The following is a 26,947-nucleotide window of genomic DNA, read 5'->3' on the forward strand; positions in this document are numbered from 1 at the left end:
GGTCCTTGGTCCCGGAGATGGGGGATGGGTCATTCCCCCACCAGGGCAGCGTCTGGGACCTGGGTCCTCTTGCCATTAGCACTTTACAGGGATGCAGCTGCCCTGGAGTCCGGCCAGCCCCCCTTTGCATCTCTCCTCCTGGGCTTGCTGGGGGAGGGGGCAGGGCCCTGGCGGGTGACGGGCGGGTGCGGGGGACCCCAGGGGACCCTGGGTACCTCTTCCAGACAGCGGGCCTCTTCCTGCTGGTTCTCCTTCACGAACTCCTCCAGCGGGTACCGTAGCCGCGGGAAGGGTGCAATGGGCCAGTCGAAGGACGGGATGTCGATCTTGTGGATGGCTTTGGAGTGTGTGGTCGCTAAGCAACCTGACCAGACAGAATGGTAAGGGGGTCACACCCGGTGGTGCTCAGGGCCGACTCCTGGCTCTGTGCTTGGGGATCATTCCTGGTGGGGCTCAGGGATCATCGGGGATGCGGGGGATGGTCCCAGGGTCGGCCGCGTGCAAGGCCAGCGCCTCCCCTGTTGCGCTGCCCCTGCGACTCCTGGAATGGTTTTTGAAAAGAAATGTGGGGAGGCTGGTGGTCCTGAGGCCCAGGCCCGAGGGGAGACCTAGGGCCAGCAGAACCTGAGCTGGCCCACCAGCTGGAACCAGCGGGAACTGGAGACCAGGCACACGCACACGAGTGGGGGCACCTGGCTCTGCCAAGGTGTGGGCTTTGCAGCGCCCCCCCATCCAAGTTCTGGGGGGCTGGGGCTGGGGGTCAGTGAGGAGGTGGGGAGAAACCCTTGGCCCCCCTTGCCTCCGGCTCAAAGGCAGCCCGAGCCCCCCGCTGATGTCCTTGCGGGGTCACGAGGTCAGGCGTCCTTACCCATGGTCCTTCCGTGGAAGGCGCCCATGAAGGAGAGCATGCTGTAATCCGGACACCCGGGAGCCTACAACCAAGAGACGGGTGGTCAGTGACCCTGGGGGATGCAGACCCCGCTGCTGGCCCTGGCCCTGGGGACTTGGCGGTGCCTTCTCTGGAGGGGGCAGGGACCACACCCGCAGTGCTCAGGGATCACTCCCTGGGGGGCTCCGAGGGGCTCTTATGTGGTACCAGGGATTGAACCCGGGTTGGCCACACACAAGGCAAGCACCCCCACCCTCCCCACTGTACCATCTCTCCAGCCCCTGCATACAGTTTAAAATTCTGTTTCTTGCAGTGCTGGGGATGGAACCCAGGGCTGTGCCCTGTGTCCCATCCGTCTCTCTCGCCAGAAAAATAATTTTTAAGTGTATATTTGTTTTGTTTTTCTTGTTTGTTTTGTTTTTGGGTCACACCCGGCGATGCTCAGGGCTTACTCCTGGCTCTGCACTCAGGAATTACCCCCTGGCGGTGCTCAGGGGACCACATGGGATGGATGCCAGGGATCAAACCTTGGTCGGCTACTTGCAGGGCAAAGGCACCCCCCAGCTGTACCATTACTCCAGTCCTTTCTTTTAAAAGCAACAGAAGCAGGCTGGAGCAATAGCACAGTGGGGAGGGCATTTGCCTTGCACGTGGCTGACCTGGGTTCAATCCCCGGCATCCCATAGGGTCTCCCGAGCACTGCCAGGGGGTAATTCCTGAGTGCAGAGACAGGAAAAACCCCTGAGCATGGCTGGATGTGACACAAAAATAAAATTAAATGAAAAAAATTTCAAAAAAAAAATGTAAGGCAGCAGAAGCATCTGTCTAAATGTCAGAGGGGGCTGGAGGGACGAGCCCGCTGAGGGATGTCTGCGATCCCAAGGACGGGAGCTGGGGCATGGGAACAGGAAGCCCTTTAGCGCGCCCAGAGTGTCTGTGCCCTCTTTGCCCAGGCACTGCTGCGTGGCATTTGAAGGGCGGGTGGGGCACAAGACAAGAAGAGTATCAGGGGGCTGGAGCGATAGCCCAGCGGGTAGGGCGTTTGCCTTGCACACGGCCGACCTGGGTTCGATTCCCAGCATCCCATATGGTCCCCTGAGCACTGCCCGGAGTAATTCCTGAGTGCATGAGCCAGGAATAACCCCTGAGCATCCGGGTGTGACCCAAAAAGCAAAAGAAAAAAAAAAAAGAAGAAGAGCATCAGGCCAGGAGGGGGTCAGAGTGCAACCTGGCAGGTAGCCACTCCACCTGATCCCCAGAACACGTGACCCTAGCCGCCCCCAGCACCCCGGGATCCGAGCAGGGCCCAGGAAAGGCGAATCGCTGGGAGAGAGGGTCTCTGCCCCCGCCCCCAGACCCACTCGAGAGCAGCCCCCCACCCCTAGAGACAGAAAGGAAACGAGGAAGTTCTCTCGCTCCCTGCTCTGGCTCTCTGCAGCGTGAGACAGGGCCGGGGCTCCAGCCAGATTCTGTCTCCCGGCGGCCGGACCCAGGGGTCTGCAGGCTGTGGGGGACGACGCACTTCCTGCTGTCTGGACCCTGGTTCGTCCACTATCTCCTCACCGCCTCCCCCCGCCCCCCCTTTGCTTCCCCTGGGCCCTGCCCTACTGCTGGCCCTCGTCACATGCTGCTCCCCCCCACGCGTGCAATTTCCACCCAGACTTTTGGGCGCTTTGGTCTGGTGGTGTTGAGAAACAGGAAGGTCATGTGTGTGGGGGGGTGCGGGCGCCCTCACCCACCCCGCACACACCTGGTTAATCATACACGTCTCCAGCTCTTCTTTGGAGAAGCCCGTCTTCCCTCGCTCCTTGTTCTGCGGAAACGGAACAGCACCTCAGAGGCCGGCAGGGGGCCAAGTGAGTCCCCCCCACCCCCACCCCCCATTCCACCTGCCCTGGTTTCCCCACCACCAGGGAGTCTGGGGAGTGGGGGTGCAGGGGTCCATGACTGGGCACTGGAGCAGGAGAGGTTTGGGGGACAGAGGGTGAGCGGGAGGACCCCCCACCCCGTACCCGGCAATGCTGCTGTTAGCTGATGCTAAGCTCGGTGGGGGAGGTGTGGAGCAGGCCAGGGGGCCGTGACCATGCAGGCCAGTGGTGGGGGGGGACAATGACCACATAGGTCAGGGACTACACTGTGACCACACAGGCCAAGGGGGACCACATAGGTCAGTGATCACTCAGGCCAGGGGGGACCGTGACCATGCAGGCCAGTGGTGGGGGGGACAATGACCACATAGGTCAGGGACTACACTGTGACCATATAGGCCAAGGGGGACCACATAGGTCAGTGATCACTCAGGCCAGGGGGGACCGTGGCCATGCAGGCCAGTTTGCATGGCTTTGATGCCATCTGGCATGTTCAGAAGGGCCCGTCCAGGGAGTTAACTCGTGGGCAGTGATGATGGTCCCTGCTGGCCCTAACTGTGGCCAGGTGGGGTGAGCCACAGGACGGGGGTGAGTCTGCACGCCCACGTCCACATCCCCGCCTACCCGGTACCACATGAAGATGGTCTTGAAGGCATTTTCGTTGGAGCAAGAGCCGCAGGCCATGGTGACCAGCTGGGACATTCCTTTGGGGGCCACCTGCAGGGAGAGGACAGGTGCTGAGCACAGCTCCGGGCAGTGTCCCCCGGCCCCAGCTCAGCCGTGTCTGAGGCAGCTGGAGCTCCTGGGAAGGAAGCGGGGGTGTCCTGGGTGCCACAGGGGGGTTTTGGTTCTCCCAGGGGTGGAGGAGGAGAAACCCAAGAAAGCTTCGAGGTGAGAAGAGAGAAGAAAAGGGTATAAAAGGGGCTGGAGTGATAGCACAGCAGGGAGGGCATTTGCCTTGCATGCGGCCGACCCGGGTTCGATTCCCGGCATCCCATAGGGTCCCCTGAGCACCGCCAGGAATAATTCCCGAGTGCAGAGCCAGGAGGAACCCCTGTGCATTGCCGGGTGGGACCCACCCCCCCAAAAAAAAGAAGAAAAAAAAAAGGTTAGAAAACCCACATTTCCTTTGGCGGTTAGAGGTCAGAGGGCAGCTCTGAATGCCTTGTTCCTAAGGCTTAAAACTGACAAGCCAGGGGGCACAGCAAAGCCCAAGGCCCCTTCTGGGGAGCCCAGAGGGGACATACCAAGTCCCTGGATCCCCTTCTTCCTTCCTTTTTTTTTTTTAAAGAAAATATTTGAATCATCCTCTCAGTGAAAGAAACCGCATTTGAGCACCCAGAGTCAGAACCCTGATCCTTGCAGTTCTGGATCTTTCCCCAGCAGCACCTCCAGGATCAGATGTGGGGTGGGGGTGGGGACGGGGTCCCCGGACAGACTCACCGAGAGCAAAGACTCACGGAGCTTGTCCACGAAGTTCTCTGGAGGCAGGATGCCCAGGGCCGGCCTGTTGACAAAGGTGCTCTGCAGAAAAACCCAGAGGGGTCGCTTTTCTTATTTTTTTCTCTCATTTTTTTTTTCCTTTTTGGGTCATACCCAGCAATGCTCAGGGGTTCCTCCTGGCTCATGCACTCAGGAATTACTCCTGGCGGTGCTCAGGAGACCATATGGGATGCTGGGAATCGAACCCGGGTTGGCCATGTGCAAGGCAAACGCCCTCCCCGCTGGGCTATCGCTCCAGCCCCACTGAACGCTTTTAACATGTGCAACTTCTTGTAAATCACCGTCACGGTCACGGTCCTCCCGTTGTTCACTGATTTGCTCGAGCGGGCCCAGTAACATTGTGAGACTTGTTACTGTGTCTTGGCATACCGAATACGTCACGGGTAGCTTGCCAGGCTCTCCGGGAGGGGCGGAGGAATCGAACTCAGGTCGGCCATGGAAACGCCCTACCCACTGTGCTATCGCTCTGGTTTCTCTTCAGATCGTATAAATCTTTCTTGTAAATCAACAACTGAAAATAAGAATGGACCCAGGCCAGGGGCTGGAATGATAGCACAGCGGGTAGGGCATTTGCCTTGCATGCGGCCGACCCGGGTTCGATTCCCAGCATCCCATAGGGTCCCCTGAGCACCGCCAGGAGTGATTCCTAAGTGCAGAGCCAGGAGGAACCCCTGTGCATCACTGGATGTGACCCAAAAAGCCAAAAAAAAAAAAATGGACCCGGGCCAGACAGCACCACGGTTAATGCACCAGCCTTGAATGAAATCCCCAAACACCACCAGGAGTGATCCTTGAGCACAGAGCCGGGAGTAAGTTGTGAGCAGTGTTGAGTGTGGTTCAATCCCTCCTGGCCCACCACGCCCCGATAAAAACTGATCAGAATGCCTGAAAACCAAATACTGAGAGCCGGAGAGGTAGCACAATGGGGAGGGCACGTGCCTGGCACATGGCCCACCCTGGTTGCACGTCTGGCACCACGTAAGGTCCCTTGAGCTAGGAGTGATCCCTGAGCACAGACGCAGGAGTAGACCCTGAGCACTGCTGGGTGAAGCCCCCCCAGACGAAACCCAAACCCCCATACTGGACGACAGCACACAGTTCTTCGGAAGCAAGAAAACCCTTCCTCGTGGCCGGGGGTGGAACGGAGTAGCCGCCTTGCACAGCAGTTTGGCGGTTTCTGCCTCTTGCAGACAGTGTTTAACCCCCTCCAGCCCCAGGCCTGGCGCGGCCGTCTAAGGCTGCACGTCTGCAAACACCCCTCACAGCTGCCAAGGTTTCCGGCTTTCATTTTTCTTTGCCCAATCCTGGAAACTTTCCGAAAAGCTTCTCTTGCCTTTTTTTTCAGCTCTGGGGACCATGAGGAGACGCAATGGGGTCTTATATGGGACGGGGGGACCTTCCCCGTGGGAGAGCGGGCGAACCGAGGACCAGCAACGTCCAACTACTTGCCCCAAGCCACAGAGCAGCCAGGTCGGGCCACGGCACACTCCAGTCCAGGCTTGTGCTCAGCCAGATGCTGCATCAGCCTCTCCCCGAGGTGCCCCCGCGGCTGAGCCTCACCTCCCTGCACCCCAGAAACCTCGTCTGACCCACAGGGTGCTTTCCTTCTGGCTCTGAGCATGTCCGGGGGTGTCTAAGGAACCGGGCTCCTCAGGAGATGGAGGTGCGGGCAAATCGCCCTCGTGGGTGGCGGGGAAGCGGCCAGGCTGGCTGGCAGCGGGACTCTCTGGGCCCAGGAAGGATGTGGGGGTGATGTTCTTGTTCGACAAAGCGTGACAGTGAGAACAGAAGCTATCTGGGACATCGGGGCACAGAAGCAAATGAGGACAAGCTTCCAGAAGCCTCGCCGCTAGGCTCAGCAGTCCCACAGCGTGGCGAGAAAAGAAAGAGCTTTGGGGTGGCTGTGGCTGTGCAACCTGGGGTAAGTCGCTTAACCTCTCTGGTCTTCGGGGGACTCCTCTGTCGAAATAACCACCCCCAACACACATACGCGACAGAGGAAGGATAAGCCCCTTCACTGGACTTCAAAGGCCCTGGCAGGACCCTTCCCTGGGCACTAGCTGCTCCCTGGGTGCTTCACTAGCCAGGATTTTGGAAGAGGCAACTTGTCTGTCAACAGTTCTCAGCCTGCTGCCCTGGGGCACCCTGCCAAGCTGTCATTTCTCTGAATCTGTCACCCGCCTTTCTCCTGGCCCACACCGGTTCTCTAAGGCATCAGCATAGACTGTGGCCCAGACTGTGGTCAGACCATGGTCAGACTGTGGTCAGACTGTAGTCAGGCTGATTTAGACTGTGGTCAGACTGGTCAGACCGTGATCTAGACTGTGGATCTGTGGTCAGACTGTGGTTCAGACTGTAGTCAGACTGCAGTTATGCTGTAATGAGACTGTGGTCGGACTGTGGTCAGACTGTGGGCGGACTGTAGTTATGCTGTAGTCAGACTGTGGTCAGACTGTAGTCAGGCTGATTTAGACTGTGGTCAGACTGTGGTCAGACTGTGATCTAGACTGTGGATCTGTGGTCAGACTGTGGTCAGACTGTGGTTATGTTGTAGTCAGACTGTGGTCAGACCGTGATCTAGACTGTGGATCTGTGGTCAGACTGTGGTCCAGACTGTAGTCAGACTGTGGTCAGACTGTGGTCAGACCGTGATCTAGACTGTGGATCTGTGGTCAGACTGTGGTCAAGACTGTAGTCAGACTGTGGTCAGACTGCAGTTATGCTGTAGTGAGACTGTGGTCGGACTGTGGTCAGACTGTGGGCGGACTGTGGTATGCTGTAGTCAGACTGTGGTCAGACTGTGGTCAGACCGTGATCTAGACTGTGGATCTGTGGTCAGACTGTGGTCAGACTGTGGTTATGTTGTAGTCAGACTGTGGTCAGACCGTGATCTAGACTGTGGATCTGTGGTCAGACTGTGGTCCAGACTGTAGTCAGACTGTGGTCAGACTGTGGTCAGACCGTGATCTAGACTGTGGATCTGTGGTCAGACTGTGGTCAAGACTGTAGTCAGACTGTGGTCAGACTGTGGTCAGACCGTGATCTAGACTGTGGATCTGTGGTCAGACTGTGGTTAAGACTGTAGTCAGACTGTGGTCAGACTGCAGTTATGCTGTAGTGAGACTGTGGTCGGACTGTGGTCAGACTGTGGGCGGACTGTGGTATGCTGTAGTCAGACTGTGGTCAGACTGTGGTCAGACCGTGATCTAGACTGTGGATCTGTGGTCAGACACTGTGGTCCAGACTGTAGTCAGACTGTGGTCAGACTGTGGTCAGACCGTGATCTAGACTGTGGATTTGTGGTCAGACTGTGGTCAAGACTGTAGTCAGACTGTGGTCAGACTGCAGTTATGCTGTAGTGAGACTGTGGTCGGACTGTGGTCAGACTGTGGGCGGACTGTGGTTATGCTGTAGTCAGACTGTGGTCAGACTGTGGTCAGACCGTGATCTAGACTGTGGATCTGTGGTGAGACTGTGGTTCAGGCTGCAGTCAGACTGTGGTCAGACTGCGGTTATGCTGTAGTCAGACCGTGGTCAGGCTGACCTAGCTTTGTCCCGACTGCCCAGAGATGCCGCCGGGGCCTCAGGTCTCGGGCGAGGCTGCAGTGCAAGGTAAGGGACAGCTGGAAGCCCTGTTGCATCATTTGTGCCAAGCGTGACCCAGCAGCTGTGCTGTCGGGCTCTGGGGACCTTGAATCCTTTCCGGCCGCGCCGCACAGGACCATGAGGCAGAGGGGGCAGGAAGATGCTCCCCGTCCCCGTTCCCTGTGTGCAGGGGCGAAGAAGGGCCACGGGGGGAGGATGCTGGGGAGACGGCAGCAGGAGCTGCCCCGTGGCTCCTGGGCCCGCAGTCACGTGGCGGGGCTGGGGGCCTGGAAGCAGCTGACATTGGCCCGTGTTTGCTGACACGTCTCTTCAGCACCAACTGCCGCGGCATCTGCGAGCCGCGCGGCGTTTCACAACAGTCAGGCTTTGAAAACAAACACAGCCGGGAGGCCCGCGGTCTGCCGCCGCCCACGTTCTGTGCTGCAGCGCCACAGTGCCCTTGGGAGACGGCCCCAGCCCCCTGGCCTCCACCCTTGTCGGCTCACAGGAAGCGGGGGGCCCTGAGCCCTGGGGTACGCCCCTCTGTCAGGAGGGAAGTGGGGTCTTCGGTGACTGCTACGCGAGGGGAGAGGGTCTCCGGGGAGAGGGTCCCCACTGGGGCATGGCTGTGGCTCCAGCCCATCCCGATACTGGGTGGCCTCCCTCCTCAGGCACGCAACAAAAAGATGTGTGAGCACCAGGATCAGAGCACTGCACCACCACCAGAGTGGGGGGCCCGGTGAGCGGGCACCAGCCACCAACAGACCACAGCCATTGGGAAGCACAGCGACATGCTGTCTGCCTCCCTCCCACAGCGAGGATCACAGCAGCCTCGGGGGTGCTATCCTGTCACCCCAATATCAGCAATGACAGGAAGGGAAGTAAATAAAAATTGGGTGGGGGTCAGCAGAGCCATAGTACAGTGGGGAGGGCGTTTGATTTACATGCAGCTGACCCAGGTTCGATTCCCGGCATCCTGTAGGGTCCCCCAAACACCGCCAGGAGCAATTCCTGAGTGCAGAGCCAGGAGGAAGCCCTGTGCATCACTGGGTGTGACCCCAAAAAGCAGTGAATAAATAAGTAAATAAATAAGTGAAAACAGGGTCCAGGGGCTGGAGCGATAGCACAGTGGGTAGGGCGTTTGCCTTGCACGCGGCCAACCCAGGTTCGATTCCCAACATCCCATAGGGTCCCCCAAGCACCGCCAGGAGTAATTCCTGAGTGCATGAGCCAGGAGTAATCCCTGTGCAAAGCCGGGTGTGACCCAAAAAGGAAAAACAAACAAACAAACAAAAAAACAGAGACAGGGCACAGTTGAAGCGTCTATCTGGGCCGTCGGAGCACTATTCAGTCCCCAGAACCTGAAGGGTCCCCTAAGCACCGTCAGGAGTGAGTCCTGAGCGCAGAGGCAGGAAGAGCCTGTGTGGACTGCAGGGTGTACCCCCGCCCCCCCGTCCCCCGTGAAATTCCATCACCGCGTCCCCAACACTCACCACATTCTGAGGCTGTTGGACCAGCTTCATGAGAGCAGGATGGCTGTATCCTGGGGAGAGAGGGGCATCAGGGACCACGCCGCAGCCTGAAACCCTGGGCCCGCCGTCGGCGCCCTGCTCTCAGTGAGCAGAAGCTTCTGCTGGGGTGGACGGAGGCCCCGAGCCTCACGTCCATCAGACTGGGCGGCTACTTGCGTCCACAAGGGCTCCCCGCGGCCCGGCTCCTGCAGCGACTCCCAGTGTATGGGGGAGGATGATGGGGGCCGTGCTGACCATCAGACCCTGGGAGCCTTCAGCCTCGCGGCCTTACTCCACTGAAGCAAGAGCTGGACCCCCGCCTGCAGACAGGCCAGACCCCCAAGCCGGTGCGCTTGGCCTCGCAGTGTGAAACGGTGACTTCACGGGGCTCCCCCCCCCCCCCATCACTCCCTCTGCTCTCCCGCAGAGTCAAATCAAACTCGGTTCCTTCAAGACACAAGCAGGAAACAGAAAGGACTCCAAACCCAGGGGGCAAGAGCGGAACGTTGAGTGGGGGAGAAAACTGGCCTCGGAGTGCTGCCGCCCTAGTTTGCTTTGCTTTGGGGTCACTCCCAGCAGAGTTCAGGGGCTGCTCCTGGCACAGTGCTCCAGCTCAGCCTGGTGGATCTCGGTTCTCTGGGGACCGTAAAGTGCTGGGGACTAAGCCAGGCCTCTGGAGACACATTCATGACGCAGATCGCATACCCGTTTCCTTGAAACCAGCTCGTCTTTGAACTTAAATGTATTTACTTCGGTGTTTTGCTTTTTGGGGGAGGGGGGACACCTGGTGATGCTCAGGGGTTACTCCTGGCTCTGTGCTCAGGATTTACTCCCGGAGGTGCTCAGTGGACCATATGGGGTGCACAGGATTGAACCCCAATCATCAGCATGCAAAACAAGTGCCCTACCTGCTGTACTATCACTCCAGCTCCCAAATACATTTATTTTTATTTATTTATTGTTTTTTAGCTTTTTGGATCACACTTGGAGATGCTCAGGGGTTACTCCTGGCTCTGCACTCAGGGATTACTGCTGTCATTGCTTGGGGAACCATATGGGATGCCGGGAATCGAACCTGGGTCAGCCACGTGCAAGGCAAATGCCCTATCCACTGTGTTATCTCTTTGGCCCCCAAATATATTTACTTTGAAAGGGATCTTCATATGGCCTGCTCAAGGCCCGCAGTCTGGGGTTGGCTGGGCAAGCTCGGACTGGAGGGCCTGAATGACTCAGCTCAGGTACTAGGGACCCGGCGGCTCAGGTCTCAGAGATCCAGCTCAGGTGTTGGGGACCCAGCTCAGGTTCGAGGGACCCAGCTTGTGCATGAGAGCCCAGCTCACCAGGAACTTTTTTTTTTTTTTTGCTCTTTGGGTCACACCTGACGATGCTCAGGGAGTTTACTCCTGGCTCTGCTCTCAGGAATCACTCCTGGCGCTGCTCAGGGGACCCTATGGGATGCCAGGGATCGAACCCGGGTCAGCCGCGTGCAAGGCAAATGCCCTCCCTTGCTGTACTATCACTCCGGCCCCTTACCGGAAACTGTCACCTTGTAGAATTGGAAGGAAATGTGGAAAGGTCTGTGGCTACCCCCACAAGCCCCAGCAGGCTGGGCGTGAGATGGGGGAGCAGGAGAGCTTTGTCCACTTCCTCCCCCCTCCCCTGCCTCCTCCCAGCTCCCCCTGCCCTCCCCCTGGCTGCCGTCCAGGGGAACACGCTGGCTTTGTCCCTTGCTGTGCTCTGGCTGGAGGCCCTTCAGCTCTGGCTCTCTGCCACTCGGCCTGGTGTGGAGCGTCTCTGGCACTGCAGATAAGCCGGTGCCAGCGAGCGACATCTCATTAACCCACAGGTACAGTGGCTTTATTGGCTTCTGCAGGAGAGAAGTGGGCAGAGCCCATCCCTCTCGTGAGGGAAACCAGGGACTCCCCCGCAATGGGCAGCTGTCTGGGGGCTGTTCCCCAGGGCAGAAGCTCAGGGGGCTGATGGCCGTGTGGGTCCAAGCCCTCAGCTCTCCTGGACGTACGGGACAGACCCTCAAGCTCTGGGGCTGGGGAGGCACTCACAGAGGGGGCACAGGATGCACGAGGGAGCCCTGGTTCTCATGCCGGCGCCTCAACATCCCCTGAACACCACTGAGGTGACGCTAGTCACCCCCAGCACTGCAGAGCCTTAGCGGGACCCATACTGGGCCTGAGTGTTGACCTGTCCAGGCAAGATGGCTGAGCACCCCCCTGGACTGGCCCCCCGGGTCCCTGGACACAGCTTGGGAAACAGGCCCTGCACCCTCCTGGCTCCTGCTGATGGGCTGGGCGCGAGGGCGGGCAGGCGCCGCCAGGTTTAATAGTGGGAAAGGGCAGTGCAGGGTCCCGATCGTTTCTCTGCAGCGGCGAGATGGTGGGGAGGGCATTTGCCTGGTACAGGGCTGACTCATGTTCTGTCACCAGCACCCAGATGGTCCCTGAGCACAGAGCCAGCAGTAGAAGCCCTGGGTGTCACTGGGAGTGGACCAAAAAGCCGAAAGAAAAAGAAAAGAAAAAAAAGAAAATCGTCTCATAGTTAGAGCAAGAGAGCGAGAGCGAGAGAGAGGGAGAACTTGTCTGGGGCCAGAGCGATAGCCCTGCAGGAAGGGCGTTTGCCTTGTATGTGGCTGGCCTGGGTTCGATTCCCAGCATCCCATAGGGGCCCCCCACGCACCTCCAGGAGTAATTCCTGAGTGCAGAGCCAGGAGGAACCCCTGAGCATCACTGGCTGTGACCCAAAAGGCCAAAACAAACCAATACGTCAATAGATAAACTTTGTCTTGCATGCAAATTGAGCCCAGCTTTGTCCTGCAGACCTTCTCCCCGGGATGACCACTGCTGAGCACTGTGCCAGGAAGAGCCCTGAGTACTGCGGGCGAGACCCAACTCCCTCACCTGCCAACCACACCAAGAACCTGAGCACTAAGACAGTCCTTGGGGGAGCAACCCGGTTGGTGAGGGCAGCGACAGAGGACCCTCAGCAGGCATAATCCATGGGGGTTCAGCCTTGGGAAGCCAGAGAAGGGACTGCTGTGAGCCCCGGGGACCCTGCACCCAGCCCTGGCAGGGCCCCAGAGCCAAGCTACCCCCTAGGTGAGCTGGGCTGACCCGCACTCTCCAAGCTGCTGGGTGACAGGGGGGGTTGCTGCCTGCTCAGGAAACAGCAGCAGATTTCTGGGGTCCTGCTGGGCACGGCTGGGCATGGCCAGGTGGGTGTGGGGCGCAAAGGGGCCCTGCGCTTCTGCGGCAGCTGTGAGGCCAGGGCACCCTGTGGTGGTCTCTGGAGGACAGCTCCTGCTTTGCGGCCACCTGTGCCCCCTTTCTCCCACTCCTCCCGGTGCAGAAGTCCCACGTCAGGCCCCTCCTGCAGAAACCCCACCAAGACCCAAGTTCTCCACCCCATCCGTGAACGGCTTCTCCTCTGGCACGCGTGGGGGACGCACAGCCAGTACTGGGCGGGGGGCTGGAGCGATAGCACGGGGGGGAGGGCTTTTGCTCTGCACGCGGCCGACCTGGGTTCGATTCCCAGCATCCCATAGGGTCCCCCGAGCACTGCCAGGGGTAATTACTGAGTGCATGAACCAGGAGTAACTCCCGTGCATCGCCAGGTGTGACATCCCCCCCGCCAAAAAAAATTAAAAAAAGAGAAGTGCCAGGCAGCTGGGCTTGGGGACTTAGTCCCTAAGCATAAACATAGAAAGTTCCAGGTGGGGCTGGAGCAACAGCACAGCAGGGTGGGCGTTTGCCTTGCATACGGCCAACCTGGGTTTGATTCTCAGCATCCCATAGGGTCTCCCGAGCACTGCCAGGAGTCATTCCTGAGTGCAGAGCCAGGAGTAACCATTGTGCGTCACCAGGTGTGACCCAAAAAGCAAAAAAAAAAAAAAAAAAAAAAAAAAAAAGTCCCGGGTCCTGAACCCGCTCACAAAGGACTCCATGCTTTTCTCTGTCCTCTGGTGACACCTAGGGACAGGTCCTCCCAGGGGAGTGGTCACAGTGGGGACACAGAGGTGGCCCTGAAAGGCCTGGCACCCAGCACTCACCTATGGGAACGGAGGAGATCTGGGAGTACAGGTCCAGCATCCGGTTCCCGTCCACATCGACGAGGTAGTTGCCTCGGCTCTCCTCATAGTTGCAGAAGAAGTGCACGGCCTCTGCATTCTGCGGGGAGAGCGGGCTGGGCTCAGGCGGGGGAGCATGAGTCCAGGGAGGATGAGCGGTGACGACAGAGATGCTTCATGGGGCTGGAAATGGTTCTCTGGGAATGACTTTCCTGATGTCTTTTTTTTTTTTTTTTTTTTTTTTTTTTTGCTTTTTGGGTCACACCTGGCGATGCACAGGGGTTATTCCTGGCTTGTACACTCAGGAATTACCTCCTAGCGGTGCTCGGGGGAACCCTATAGGATGCTGGGAATCGAACCTGGGTGGGAATCGAACCTGGGTGAGCCATGTGCATGGCAAACGCCCTCCCTGCTGTGCTATCTCTCTGGCCTTCCTGATGTGTTTTACTGATCACCACAGAAGGGCAGAGCAGTGCATCTGGTTAGTGATTTCGGGTTACACTCGACTGTGCGCAGGGCTGACTCTTGGTTCTGTGCTCAGGGATCACTCCTGGCAGGGCTCAGGGGATCCTGTGGAGTGCTGGGGTTCGAATCCAGGTTGACTGCATATGAGGCAAGAGCCCTACGCAGTTTACTGTATCTCTCTGGTCCCTAGAGGGATAAGTTTTTTTGGGGGTGGGGTGGGGTTTGGCTCACATTCAATAGTGCTCAGGGGTTACTCCCGGTGTCTCACTCAGGAATTACGCACGGCGGGCTCAGGGCACCCTATGGGATGCTGAGGATAGAATCTGGGTGGGCCGTGTGCGAGGCAAACGCCTTACCTGCTATACTATTACGCTGGCCCCACAGGGATAAATTTAATGTAGATTTTGGCAATAAGTAGGGTAACTACTAAGGAAGCAAAATATTTACTAAATGTAAAACAGGAAAAAAAAAAGAAAGAAAAAGAAAACCCAACACAGTGACAGAGAAACACAAGTAAGGCTCACTTACAAGGTGGATGGGTTCATAAAATGTTCTCCAACCGCAGTGGAATGAAATTAAAAGGTAAAGGTAAAGGTAAAGGCCCTCCCGTTGATCGTCGATTTGCTCGAGCGGGCCCAGTAACGTCTCCATTGGAGACTTTGTTGTTACTGTGTCTGGCATATCGAATACTCTCGGTAGCTTGCCGGGCTCTCCGAGAGGGGCGGAGGAATCGAACTCGGGTCGGCCATGCTGGCTGCATGCAAGGCAAACGCCCTACCGCTGTGCTATCGCTCCAGCCCGAAATGAAGTTAGGAATCAATAACAGAACAGAATGCCAGGAGATCAGAAAAATGTGGAAATTAAAACAACACGTAAATCATCAATGTGAGCGCTCCCAGAATCCACAGGGGAAACAAGGTGAAAAAGATTTTGAACAATCGGCATTTACCAAAAAAAGAAAAAGGGGGGCAGGGGGTGGAAAGACCTGTGCAGAGAAGGGAGGGAAGGGGGGGACGCAGGGAGGGGAGAAGCCCGGGTCATGGCCCTGCCCCACTCACCTGAATGATATTCAGCTGCTTCATCAACTCCTGCAGTCAAAAAGCACATCAGCGTGAGGCCATATTCCTTTTTTTCTTCCCCCTTTTTGGGTCACACCCAGCGATGCTCAGGGGTTACTCCTGGCTCTGCACTCAGGAATTACTCCTGGCAATGCTTGGGGGACCCTATGGGATGCTGGGAATCGAATCCGGGTCAGGTCAGCCGCATGCAAGGCAAACGCCCTACCCGCTGTGCTATTGCTCCAGCCCCCTTAAGTCTTGATAATAGAGACCCCAGGGCGTCCTTCCTATCACTCTTCAGTTGTATGAAGGGGCTCACAGGGTTCCTGAGGGCTTTCTTCAGTCTGTGGGTAGCTAAAATTTATTTTTATTTATTTTTTGCTTTTTGGGTCACACCTGGCGATGCACAGGGGTTCCTCCTGGCTCTGCACTCAGGAATTACTGCTGGTGGTGCTTGGGGGACTCTATGGGATGCTGGGAATCGAACCCTGGTCGGCTGCGTGCAAGGCAAACGCCCTCCCCGCTGTGCTATCGCTCCAGCCCTGAGGTCCTATTCTTGCCACAGAGCTTCCGGTCCCTGCTGCCTCTGCAAGTCCTGGGCCTCCATTGCCCTCATGCCAAGGACTCATAAATTACTGAGTTGGGGGCCAGAGTGAGAGTACAGCGGGGAGGGCACTTGCCTTGCACGAGGCCGACCCGGGTTCAATCCCCAGAATCCTATCGGGTCCCCCAGCCCACCAGCAGTGATTCCTGAGTGCAGAGCCAGGGGTGATGCCAGTGCACCGCCGGGTGTGGCCAACTCTTCCACCCCCCCCCCCGAAAAAACTCCGAAGAGTTAACAAGTCAATCCTTTTATCAAGGGCCCCCGGAGAGAGGGCAAGGGACTGGGTTCAGAAGGCCCGGGTTCAAACCCCAGCACTGCCAGGAATGACCCCAGGCACTAAGGAAGAGTAACCCTAGAGCACTGCTGGATATGCCTCAAATATTATCTATCTATATGTATTTTTTTGTTTTTCTTAATCACAGTGAGATACATAGTTACAAAGTTGTTCAGGATTGGGTTTCAGCCATGTAATGTTCCAACACATGTCCCTTTCATATATATATATATATATATATATATATATATGTAAAACACTGTAGCACTGTTCTCCCGTTGTTCATAGTTACCGTGTTTGGCATATTGAATATGTCATGGGTAGCTTGCCAGGCTTTGCTGTGCAGGCGAGATACTCTTGGTAGCTTGCTGGGCTCTCCGAAAGGGGTGGAGGAATCGAACCCGGCTTGGCCAGACTGGCTGCGTGCAAGGCAAATGCCCTACCACCGTGCTATCACTCCACATATATATATATTTTTTTTTTGACGGGTATTTTTTTCACCACACCTGTCGAGGTGATGCTCAGGATTTACCCCTGGTGGTGCTTGGGGGTCGACATGGGATGCTGGGGATCGAACCTGGGTCAGCCACGAGCAAGACAAGTGCCCTCCCCACTGTACTCTCTCTTCAGCCCCAAAATCATCAATACTTTAAACTGTTTTTACGTAAATACTTGGCAGGAAACTAATATCCCACCTATGTAATCATCAATAGAGTGCAGTGTCGGATTAGACCTTTGAATGATAAAAGTGACATCAACCAAACTATGTAATTAAAAAAAAAAAAACCCTTGATCTCATTTATCTAGTCTCCATGAAAGCAACGCCTTTCTTTTTATTTAGGGGAGGGGGGCGGTTTTAACACCCCATTAGGAAAAAAAAAAGAAAAAAGAAAAAGAAAAATGTGCCTATCTCGGTTATCGTGACAATCCGAATATGCCACACACCATCTGTGCAACTGGAGAAAACAGGAAAACAAACGAGACACTTCCTTCACCCCAAGATGCCGCCTCTAAAAATAATTCCCCAGAGAATCGACTTTAGTCATTAGGATCACAAAAATAGGCAGTTCCACAAATACAAACTACTATTCATGAGCCGAAACAATTACTAGCAAGTTTTTTTTACTCCTTACTACTAAATTAACACCCACCTCCCCCAACAGAAATATGTTCGAGCAAGGTCTCTGGTTTTGGGGGAAAAAAAAAAATCATCCCGCAAAACTCCCATTGGATGCATGAGCCTGGAGCGTTCCGGATTGATGAGCTGTGACAGACACATCGCTGTTTGGCAGTTTAAAACATACGACACTGCGGGTAAGACCTGCAAAGCCACGCAAAGAAGGACGCCCTAACGTGTTCGAGAAGGTTCCCACCGAGATGTTTTCCGAGAACGGCAGGCCTTGTACTGGGCATCCAGCAGTCAGGGGGTCCAGGACTTTGGGGACCCCCAACCTCGCTCCTCCCATGGGCACCTCTTTCCAGGGTTCTGACTGGGTACCCCCAAATGCCTCACTTCTGCCCCTTTTCCCTTCATCCAGGACAGAAATCTTGTTTTGGGCAAATTTGGTTTTTTTTCTTTTTTTCCATTCAAGGTCAAGTTCAAGGGCATTTGCTGTCCCTCCAGGGGAGCTCGGCCCAGTTCTTCTATTCTGGGGGGCCAGGTTGGAGCCATGGTGAGGGCTCCCCTGGATGGTGAGAGGAGCTTGCTGAGCCCAGCTTCCACAGGAGGGAGGGTGACACCCGCCCCCGCCGAGAGTGGCCCCAGCCGCTTCTCCTGTGAATGACCTACACCTCCTCCAGGGAGCTTTCGAGGTGGCTGGCCAGGTGACAGGTGCCCAATCTCCCTGTTCCAGCCCCACTGCCCACTGGAAGGTGCCCCACTCACCTGAGATCTGGGTCCGGGGACCTCTGTCTTCATCAGCGGCCCATCATAGTCCAACTCCACGTCCACTTTGGCTGCCGCCTGACTGATGCTTCTGCATCCTGCAGGAAACCCAGGGGAGGGAGGGATGTCCAGGGTGGGGTGGGTGTGACAACCCTGCCCAGGACCCTACTTACTCCCAGCCAGGCCACCCTGAGTCTAGGTCGGCGGGAATCTGCTGGTTTAAACACCAGGAAGGAGCTGGCGGAGGTCACTGGCCTCACTGCAGCCTGTGGAGACTGGAATCTTGGGGGCCGCCTGGGGTCCCCCAGCACCTCCCGGATCCCTGCTTACTGGGCCAGGAGGAACCCTGAGCAGCCCGTGGGTGGCCCCGCAAATGATCAGAAGGGAGATCAAATACCCCCTTTCAGAGATGCTCCTGTTAGAACCAAGTTTTGCTCCCAAGTCATTTGAAACTCATATGGTTTTTTTTTTTTTGCAGGGGCATAGTAATAAACCTCCGGAAGTTGTTGGCCGCAGGGCGAGCCCAGATGGCATCTGAGCTCAGCTCGTGGTGGAGCCCATAAAGGACTTGGTGGGGGGGGGGGGGGGCTGGAGCCATAGCACAGCGGGGAGGCGTTTGCTTTGCACGCGGCCGACCTGGGTTTGACTCCCAGCATCCCATAGGGTCCCCCCCGAGCACCGCCAGAAGTAATTCCTGAGAACAGAACCAGAAGTAACCCCCGTGCATTGCCAGGTCTGACCTCAAAAAGAAAAAGCAGGCAAACAAACAAAAAAACATACAGGACTCGGAACGTGGATGCCTATTGCCCAGTCAGTGCCAGACGGCGGGGAGGCGTCAAGGCTCAGACTTGGTTTCTGCACGTCCCTCTCTTCTCCAGGGCACGGAGGCCATGTTGCAAATAAGATTCCAGAGTAGCACAAGACAAGGATTTCCAGGGAACTCATACACGCGATCTCTTAAGCTCCTGACACAACCGCGGCAGGACTTAGCTCGGTCCCCAAGCAGATCGGCCCCGGGGAAGAACAATCCTGAGGAATCTCTCTCCCCCAGCACACAATCTGCCCAACAACTCAAAGTCTCTGGCGTGAAAATAAAAAGAACAACTTAAATGCGTTCATGATTTCCCTTCCTGGCTTCGGGGATCAAAGGCTTTCGTGAAATTGTTCTGTATTAAAGTAAAGCGCTTTGATCAAGTCCAGTTCAAATCCAAGGCTCCCCTTTCTTTAAGGCACAAAGGAACCGGCTTTTATTGCCTTCCGTTTGATCTAGGGAATAACAACAGAATTCCTCAAGAGGTTATTCCACGAGCAGAGGGAAAGGTCATGGCACACGTCAGGCGCTCTTTGGGAAGCTACGCCGTGTCTCTTCCTCCGCCCAACTCAGGGTTTTACCGACCCAGCCGGACTCCAGCCAGACCCGCGTGAAACAGGGATGGAGGCCGGGAACAGATAGTGCTGGGGGCCGGAGCGGGGAGGGCACTCGCCTCGCACCAGGTTGACCCGGTTGGGTCCTCGGTATCCCATATGGTTCCCTGAGCACCGAGGCAGGAGTAAGCCGTGAGCACAGACAGGTACGTCCAAAAGAATAAAGGAAGGAAAGAGAGAAAGAGAGGGAGGGAAGGAAAGAAGGAAGGAGGGGATGAAGGAAGGAAGGAAGGAAGGAAGGAAGGAAGGAAGGAAGAAGAGGGAGGGAGGGAGGAAAGAAAAAAGGGAGGAACGAAGGAGGGAGGGAGGAAGGAAAAGAGGAAGGAAGGGAGGGAGGGAGGAAGAGGAAACTCCAAATCAGCATTTCTCTGACTTGTTCATAGTAAGGGGCTAGGTAAAGGATTCAAAATAAACTGGGGTGGGCGTATTGGAGTGATAGTACAGTGGGGAGGGCATTTGCCTTGCATATGGGACCTGGGTTCGGTTCCCAGGATCCCATATGGTGTCCTGAGAACTGCCAGGAGTCATTCCTGAGTACAGGGCCAGGAGGGACCCCTGAGCATCACACCCAAACAAAAAAACAAGCAAACAAAAAACAGCATTAAAAAAAAATAAATAGGGGGCTGGAGTGATAGCACAGCGGTAGGGCGTTTGCCTTGCACGCAGCCAACATGGCCAACCTGGGTTCGATTCCCAGCATCCCATATGGTCCCCCGAGCATTGCCAGGAGTAATTCCTGAGTGCAGAGCCAGGAGGAACCCCTGAGCATTGCCGGGTGTGACCCAAAAAGCTAAATAAATAAATAAATAAATAAAAATAAATAAACTGGGGCCAGAGATATAATACAGGGGGGAGGGCGTTTGCCTTGCTGGTGACAAACCCAGATTCGATCCAGGCATCCCCGTGTGGTCTCCCAAGTCTCGACAGGCGTGATCCCTGAGCACAGAGCCGGGAGTGAGTCCCGAGCACTGCTGGGTGTGGCCCCTACACAAAACAATAATGAAGCCGCATGTCAACGTGACCCGGTCCTCCCTTCTGTCCCCCAGAAAAGATCCCACTGAGGCAGTAGGGCATCAGAGCTCTTGGGATGGAGGGTCGGGGATACTGGAAGCGGCAGCTGAGGGGACCCGAAGGCCAGAGACTGGAGACAGCAGAGCCCGCGGGCAGCAGGGAGGGCAGGGGTCAAGGTCCGTGGGGAATCTGGTCCTGCCAGCAGGAGCCCGGGGGAAGCAGACGGGGACGTCCAGGGCCAGATGTGAGGCCGCTGGGGCTGTCCCGAGACCTTCCCGGGATCCTGCCGGCTGCCAGACCTCGTGGGGAGGGTGGAAGGCGGCCAAGGCTGGGCCAGGAGCCCGGAAGAGGAACCAGGAACTTGAGCCTGCAGCCTCGGAGATTTGGGGCGGTCAGAGCCGGCATGGGCCCTGGCTCCTGGACGCCGGGCAAGCGCCCTCCTCTGCCGTTTCAAACCATCTACACCAGTCTGGCTTGGCCCACGCTCCCAACAGGATCAGAGAGGCTCAGGGACGGTCTTGAGGTCACACAGCTGCAGAACCGTGCATCCGTACTCCAGGTTTTCCTGCTCTCTCCCAAGCTTTGCACTTTGCAGAGGGAAACACTCGAACACCAACAGTGCCTGAGGTCCCTCAGTGAGAGGATGGACACACTCTGTGCGGTCAAAGAAACTGCTTCCGGGGGTTTCATGCCAGGTCACCGTGGGTGGACAGAGAAGCGAGACCCTGAGCAGCTGACCGGGATCATCCCCTCTCCTCCTGCCCACCCCTCAGAAGGAAAGCTGATGTTATTCCTCAGAGAGGCCGGCGGAGGGCCCAGAGAGATCAATGAACTTGCCCAGGGTCACCCAGCTGACAAATGTGTCTGTCTGGGGCTGGAGCAACAGCACAGCGGGGAAGGTGTTTGCCTTGCACATGGCCGACCCGGGTTCTATTCCCGGCATCCCATAGGGTCCCCCAAGCACCACCAGAAGTAATTCCTGAGTGCAGAGCCAGGAGTGATCCCTGAGCATTACTGGGTGTGACCCCAAAAGCAATAAAGTTGATGCTCTTTTAAAAAAAAAAAAGAAAGAAAAAGAAACGTGTCTGGGGAATTTGTGCAGCTGATGCTCTTGGAAGCTCAGGGAAGCAGATCACAGGGGAGAGGTATCTGGGTGGGGCTTTCATTCGAGAGGGGATACGCCGAGAGCCCCCACACAACCCCACAGAGGGTGCACCCGCCTGGGTGTGTGCCGTCACCTCCCGCGGCCAGTGAACACCAGTCAATCTTTAACTCCAGCCCATAAAAGCCGCCCTGAATGTGACTATTGTCCCCTTCATCTGTGCCCTCAGCCATAAACCCTGTTGTTCGCTACGGCCAGCACTCTGCCAGCCTGGCTGGCTCAGAGGTCGGGTCCACGCCTTGTTTGCGCAGCTTTTAATCCTTTTAAATCACATCTCCTTTGTAACTGTCAGTCCCACCTAATTTTTTTTTGGGGGGGGGGGGAGTGGTTTTGGTTTTTTTTTGGGGGGGGTGGGCACACCCAGAAATGCTCAAAACTCACTCCTGGCTCTGTGCTCAGTGAATACTCCTGGTTCTGCACTCAGGGATCGATCACTCCTGGTCGTGCTCAGGGCATCCTCCTGGTTCCATACTCAGAGATCACTCCTAGAGGTGCTCAGGGAACCATCTGAGGTGCCAGGGATGGAACCCGGGTCGGCTGCGTGCAAGGCAAGTGCCCTCCCTGCTGTACTACTGTTCCAGCCCCTATTTTTTCTGATGGTGGGGGATTCGGGCCACATCTGGCCATGCTCAGGGGCTAACCCCATGTCTGTTCTTGGGGGTCACTCTGAGCAACAGCTGGGGGACCACTAAGCAGGTATCTTACACATCTCTCCAGAACCCCCACCTACATTTTTTGTTTTTAAATTTTTTAAAATTGCATCACTGTGAATTACTAAGTTACTGTTATTCCTGACTGGGTTTCAGTAATACAATGTTGCAACCCTTTCTCCATACAATGTTGCAACCCTTTCTGCATACAATGTTGCAACCCTTTCTTCATACAATGCTCCAACCCTTTCTCCATACAGTGCTCCAACCCTTTCTCCATAGTGCTCCAACCCTTTCTCCATACAACGCTCCAACTCTTTCTCCATACAGTGCTCCAACCCTTTCTCCATACAGTGCTCCAACCCTTTCTCCATAGTGCTCCAACCCTTTCTCCATACAGTGCTCCAACCCTTTCTCCATACAGTGCTCCGACCCTTTCTCCATACAGTGCTCCGACCCTTTCTCCATACAGTGCTCCGACCCTTTCTCCATACAGTGCTCCGACCCTTTCTCCATACAGTGCTCCGACCCTTTCTCCATACAGTGCTCCGACCCTTTCTCCATACAGTGCTCTGACCCTTTCTCCATACAGTGCTCCGACCCTTTCTCCATACAGTGCTCCGACCCTTTCTCCATACAGTGCTCCGACCCTTTCTCCATACAGTGCTCCGACCCTTTCTCCATACAGTGCTCCGACCCTTTCTCCATACAGTGCTCCGACCCTTTCTCCATACAGTGCTCCGACCCTTTCTCCATACAGTGCTCCAACCCCTTCTCCATACAGTGCTCCGACCCTTTCTCCCTTCCACTTCCCTCCACCAATGTCCTCAGCTTCCCTCCTGCTCCTGATCTGCCTATGCCAGTCACTCCCCCCTTTTCTTTTCTCCCACCTATGTTTTGGTAATATGCTCATCAAGAGAAAATATGAATAATGGGAGAATTATTAATAACCAAATATTAATAATTAAATAATAATAAATAACCCCCAAATATTTCATCTCCCTGTCCAGAGTTGGCCACTTAGTAACGTTACTGCCACGACCAGATTCTATGAACAATTTCTTTTCTATTTTTCAGCTCTCAGGTTTTACTCTTGGTTCTGTGCTCAGGGATCCCTCCTGGCAATGCTTGGGGGACCTTATGTGATGCTGGGGATGGACCCTGGGGTAGTACCTTCTCTGCTGACCCAGTCTCTGAGCCATTTTTGTTTTGTGAAACGAGACACAATTGGGGTTCCCTGTGGAATTCTCTTGGCTTCTGCAGGCCAGCAGAAACAGAAGCTTCTAGGGCCTTCTAGAATGCTGAGTGAACTGGGTTGCTGGCCTCTGATGGGGGCCTGGGGCGGGGAGTTGGGGGGACATTCCTGCCCGATCCCCGTTTAGCACAGCTGGCCTTGAGGCCACTGAGGAGGGCTCTTGGTCTCCCTCCTGCCTCTTGGTGGTCACTCCTGCTGAGACGGGTTCCCCGGGGCCCAGGTGGGAGCAGCGTCAGGGAGAGGAGAGGCACCCAAGGTCCCTCCGGGAGGACGGCCTCCCACCGGGAACAGCACTGGCCAGAGCCCTGCTTACCTGGCCCGAGCAGGCGGTAGTTGTGCTGGAAACTGCAGGCCAGCCGCTGGGCGAGCATCATGGAGACCATGGTCCCACGGAGGGAACGAGACCCCGTCACACGCTCCCCTCCTGCAAGGAGACAGAAACGCAGGTGAGGCCAGCAAGGACCAGCGAGGGCCCCCAGCCGAGCAGAAAGGGGCCTGCTGGGGTGAGGCTGTCAGCGGTCCAGCTGGATTACCTGTCATCTACCATCCACCCGCCTGGATTCTATCCACGGCCTTCTGTGTTTGTCCACGCACCCATGGGTCCATTTTTCGCCTCTCACTCTACCATCTCGCTAGCCACCCACCGACCCACCCGCCCATCCTGCTGGTGAGGACTGAACTTAAAGCTTCTCACGTGCTGCCACCACCGGGGGCCTCTAATCATACTATTTTTTTTTTTTGGCCTTTTGAGTCACACCTGGCGATGCTCAGGGGTTACTCCTGGCTCTGCACTCAGGAATTACCCCTGGCGGTGCTCAGGGGACCATATGGGATGCTGGGAATCGAACCGGGGTCGGCTGCATGCAAGGCAAATGCCCTACCCCGTGTGCTATTGCTCCAGCCCCTGTTTTTTTTTCTTTTTGGGTCATATCCGGTGATGCTTAGGGGTCACTCCTGGTTGGACTCAGGGGGATCCTATGGGATGCCAGAGATCAAACTGGGTTGGCGTGTGCAAGGCAAATGCCCTCCCTGCTGTGCAATCTACCCTGGCCCTCTAATCACGTATTTCATTATCCTCTTTCCTCCTCTAGGGCTGGAGCGATAGCACAGTGGTAGGGTGTTTGCCTTATAAGCAGCCAACATGGCCGACCTGAGTTCGATTCCTCCGCCCCTCTCAGAGAGCCCGGCAAGCTACCGAGAGTGTCTCGCCCGCTCGGCAGAGCCTGGCAAGCTACCCGTGATGTATTCGATATGCCAAAATACAGTAACAACAAGTCTCGTGATGGAGACGTTACTGGGCCCGCTCAAGCAAATCGATGAACAACGGGAGGACCGTGCTTTCCTCCTCTGGCAGGTGTGGGTGTTGGACCCACCCTGGCGATCCTCAGAGGGGATTTATTTTTCCTTTCTTGGGGACCACACCCAGCAGTGCTCAAGGCTTACTCCTGGCTCAGCTCTCAGCGATCACTCCTTGGTTTGGGTGACTAAACCCGGGTTGGCCCCGTGCCAGGCACACACTCTCCTGCTTTGCTATTGTTCCGGCCCCAGTGGCCAACCCGGGTTGGATTTTGCACCCTTAAGCTCAGAGCCAGGAGGAGCAAGTCCTAAGCACAGCGGGAAGGGCATCTGCCTTGCACGCGGCTGACCTGGCTTCGATTCCCAGCACCCCATAGGGTGCTCTGAGCACCACCAGGAGTAATTCCTGAGTGCAGAGCCAGGAGGAACCCCTGGGCATCACTAGGTGTGACCCAAAAAGCAAAAAAAAAAAAAAGCCCAAAACCACATCCAGGAATGCAGAGAGCAGCACCCTGGGATGAGCCTGGCTGGGTGATTCCGGAGGGCATGGTGGGCTTTGGGTGGCTTTGGGTGGGCGGTGCTGCGCCTGCTGGGCTCAAACAGGAGCACTTCTGACCGCGCACAACTCCACCTCCATTGGAGTGATTTTTTTTTTCTTCTTGGGTCACACCCGGCGATGCTCAGGGGTTACTCCTGGCTCTGCACTCAGAAATTGCTCCCGGCGGTGCTCAGGGGACCATATGGGATGCTGGGAATCGAACCTGTGTTGGCCATGTTGGCTGCGTGCAAGGCAAACGCCCTCCCCGCTGTGCTATCGCTCCAGCCCCCACTGGAGTGATTTTGAGCTCTGGGAGGACGCACACATTAACACTCGAGGACTCCGCCTCCCGCTCCAGTGTCTGCGCCTGCAAATGTCGTGCTGAGCCATGGATGGGGCGGGAGGCGGCATTTCCAGGGGCCACAGCTGAAAGCGACCTCCTCAAAGCCAAGCCAAGCCTGATCTCCTGTGGCCATCCGGCAGGGGCTGATGTCACTCCCCCTTCCTCCAGCCGCCCCTGCCTTGGCGACACACTGCCCTCCTGTTACTCATGCTCGCTGCCCGCAAAGGCTGCGGAGAGACAGAGGAAGAAAACAGGCGAGCTCAAGGCTGGAATGTTAAAATTCCCCGGCAAGAGCTCACTGGCTCCGGGTGGGGGGTGGGGTGGGGGTGGGGAGACAGTGGGGAACAAAGAGACGAATCTGGAGGGGGGGTGCCAGCGCTGGAGGGGCCGTCTGGGCGCTGTGAGAAAGGCGGGAAGGTCAAGGGACGAGAAAGGAGCAAAGGTTGGGAAGATGCAGGCTAGAAAATGTCAAGGGCACAGAAAGGTCCAGGACACAAGAGGCCAAGCATCGGGAAAGGGCATGGACAAGAAAGGTCAAGGGCAAGGAAAGGTCAAAGGCCCAGGGAAGGCAGCTGGGACACAAAATCTCAGAGGTGGAAGGGGACTGGGGTGGGGGCCCACTCTCCAGCCTTCTCCAGAAGGGTCCAGGCTGGGGCTGGAGCGACAGCACGGCGGGGAGGGCGTTTGCCTTGAGCAGGGCCATCCCGGGTTCAATTCCCGGCATCCCATATGGTCCCCCAGCACCGCCGGGAGTAATTCCTGAGCGCAGAGCCAAGGGTCACCCCTGAGCATCGCTGGGTGAGCATCGCTCACCAAAAAGGCAATAAAATAAAATAAAACCAGAAGGGTCCAGACGGGGGAGGGGGTGGGGGTGAGAAAGGATGGCTCAGCCTGTCAGGAGAAGCCGGGATCCCCGTCAGTCAGAGGGAACATCCAAAGCCTGCTGGGGGTGACCAAGCCTGGGGTTCTGGGAGGAGAAGCCAGGAGCCCCCAACCACGCAAGGTTCCCTGATCACCAGGCCCAGAGTGACCCCAGATCACCACCAAGTGCCAGTGCCAAACACACCATAAGGGAAAAAGAAAAACAGCGGATCAAGCCCCGGCTCGGGCACCCAGGCGAGCTCTCGTCTAAGTCCCCAGAGGAAGCAGAAGCAGGACACGAAGTGGCGGTGAGCACGGCCAAAGCACCAGGAGCGGAGGGACCCATGCACGTATTCAGGCAGCGGCCACGCCAGGATCAGAGCCACGTCCCCAGCCCGAAAGGACGTGCTGGGCGTGGACGAGCTGTGTGGCCCTTGAAAGCCTGGTCCACAGCGGGCGAGGTGGCCGCGACGGCGGCTCTGACGGCTGAGGACGTGAGTTCCACCCGGCCCACGTGCCCCACCACCCCCACCTCTGGGCCAGTGACGCTCACACGTCCAGTGCCTCAGACGGTCTCCCCCACACTCCTGGGAGTCTGAGCTTGCCTGCTTCCGGGGACCGTCTTCTCCCAGTCCCTGAGGCTCAGAGATGCTCCCTGAACACAGGACAGAAGCTGGGGTCCGAGC

General features: G+C 56.6%; 2 protein-coding genes across 2 annotated transcripts in view; one reads left to right on the forward strand and one right to left on the reverse strand.

Moving 5' to 3' along the window:
- CARHSP1 (calcium regulated heat stable protein 1) overlaps positions 1 to 26,947 on the forward strand; it is a 124,668-nt gene that overhangs the window by 37,458 nt on the left and 60,263 nt on the right. The gene's annotated exons all lie outside the window — the stretch shown is intronic.
- ABAT (4-aminobutyrate aminotransferase) overlaps positions 1 to 26,947 on the reverse strand; it is a 61,460-nt gene that overhangs the window by 10,457 nt on the left and 24,056 nt on the right. Inside the window, exons 3-12 of the mRNA XM_056107421.1 lie at positions 23,537 to 23,647; positions 17,721 to 17,818; positions 14,958 to 14,987; positions 13,417 to 13,534; positions 9,339 to 9,388; positions 4,201 to 4,281; positions 3,382 to 3,474; positions 2,640 to 2,702; positions 869 to 932; positions 216 to 364 (exon numbers count right to left, since the gene is read on the reverse strand). Coding sequence (XP_055963396.1) covers positions 216 to 364; positions 869 to 932; positions 2,640 to 2,702; positions 3,382 to 3,474; positions 4,201 to 4,281; positions 9,339 to 9,388; positions 13,417 to 13,534; positions 14,958 to 14,987; positions 17,721 to 17,818; positions 23,537 to 23,606 — 816 coding nt within the window. The 5' untranslated portion in view covers positions 23,607 to 23,647. The remainder of the gene's footprint in view (positions 1 to 215; positions 365 to 868; positions 933 to 2,639; positions 2,703 to 3,381; positions 3,475 to 4,200; positions 4,282 to 9,338; positions 9,389 to 13,416; positions 13,535 to 14,957; positions 14,988 to 17,720; positions 17,819 to 23,536; positions 23,648 to 26,947) is intronic.

This window comes from Sorex fumeus, unplaced genomic scaffold, assembly GCF_029834395.1.
Source record: "Sorex fumeus unplaced genomic scaffold, SorFum_2.1 ptg000165l, whole genome shotgun sequence".
Lineage (NCBI taxonomy): Eukaryota > Metazoa > Chordata > Mammalia > Eulipotyphla > Soricidae > Sorex > Sorex fumeus.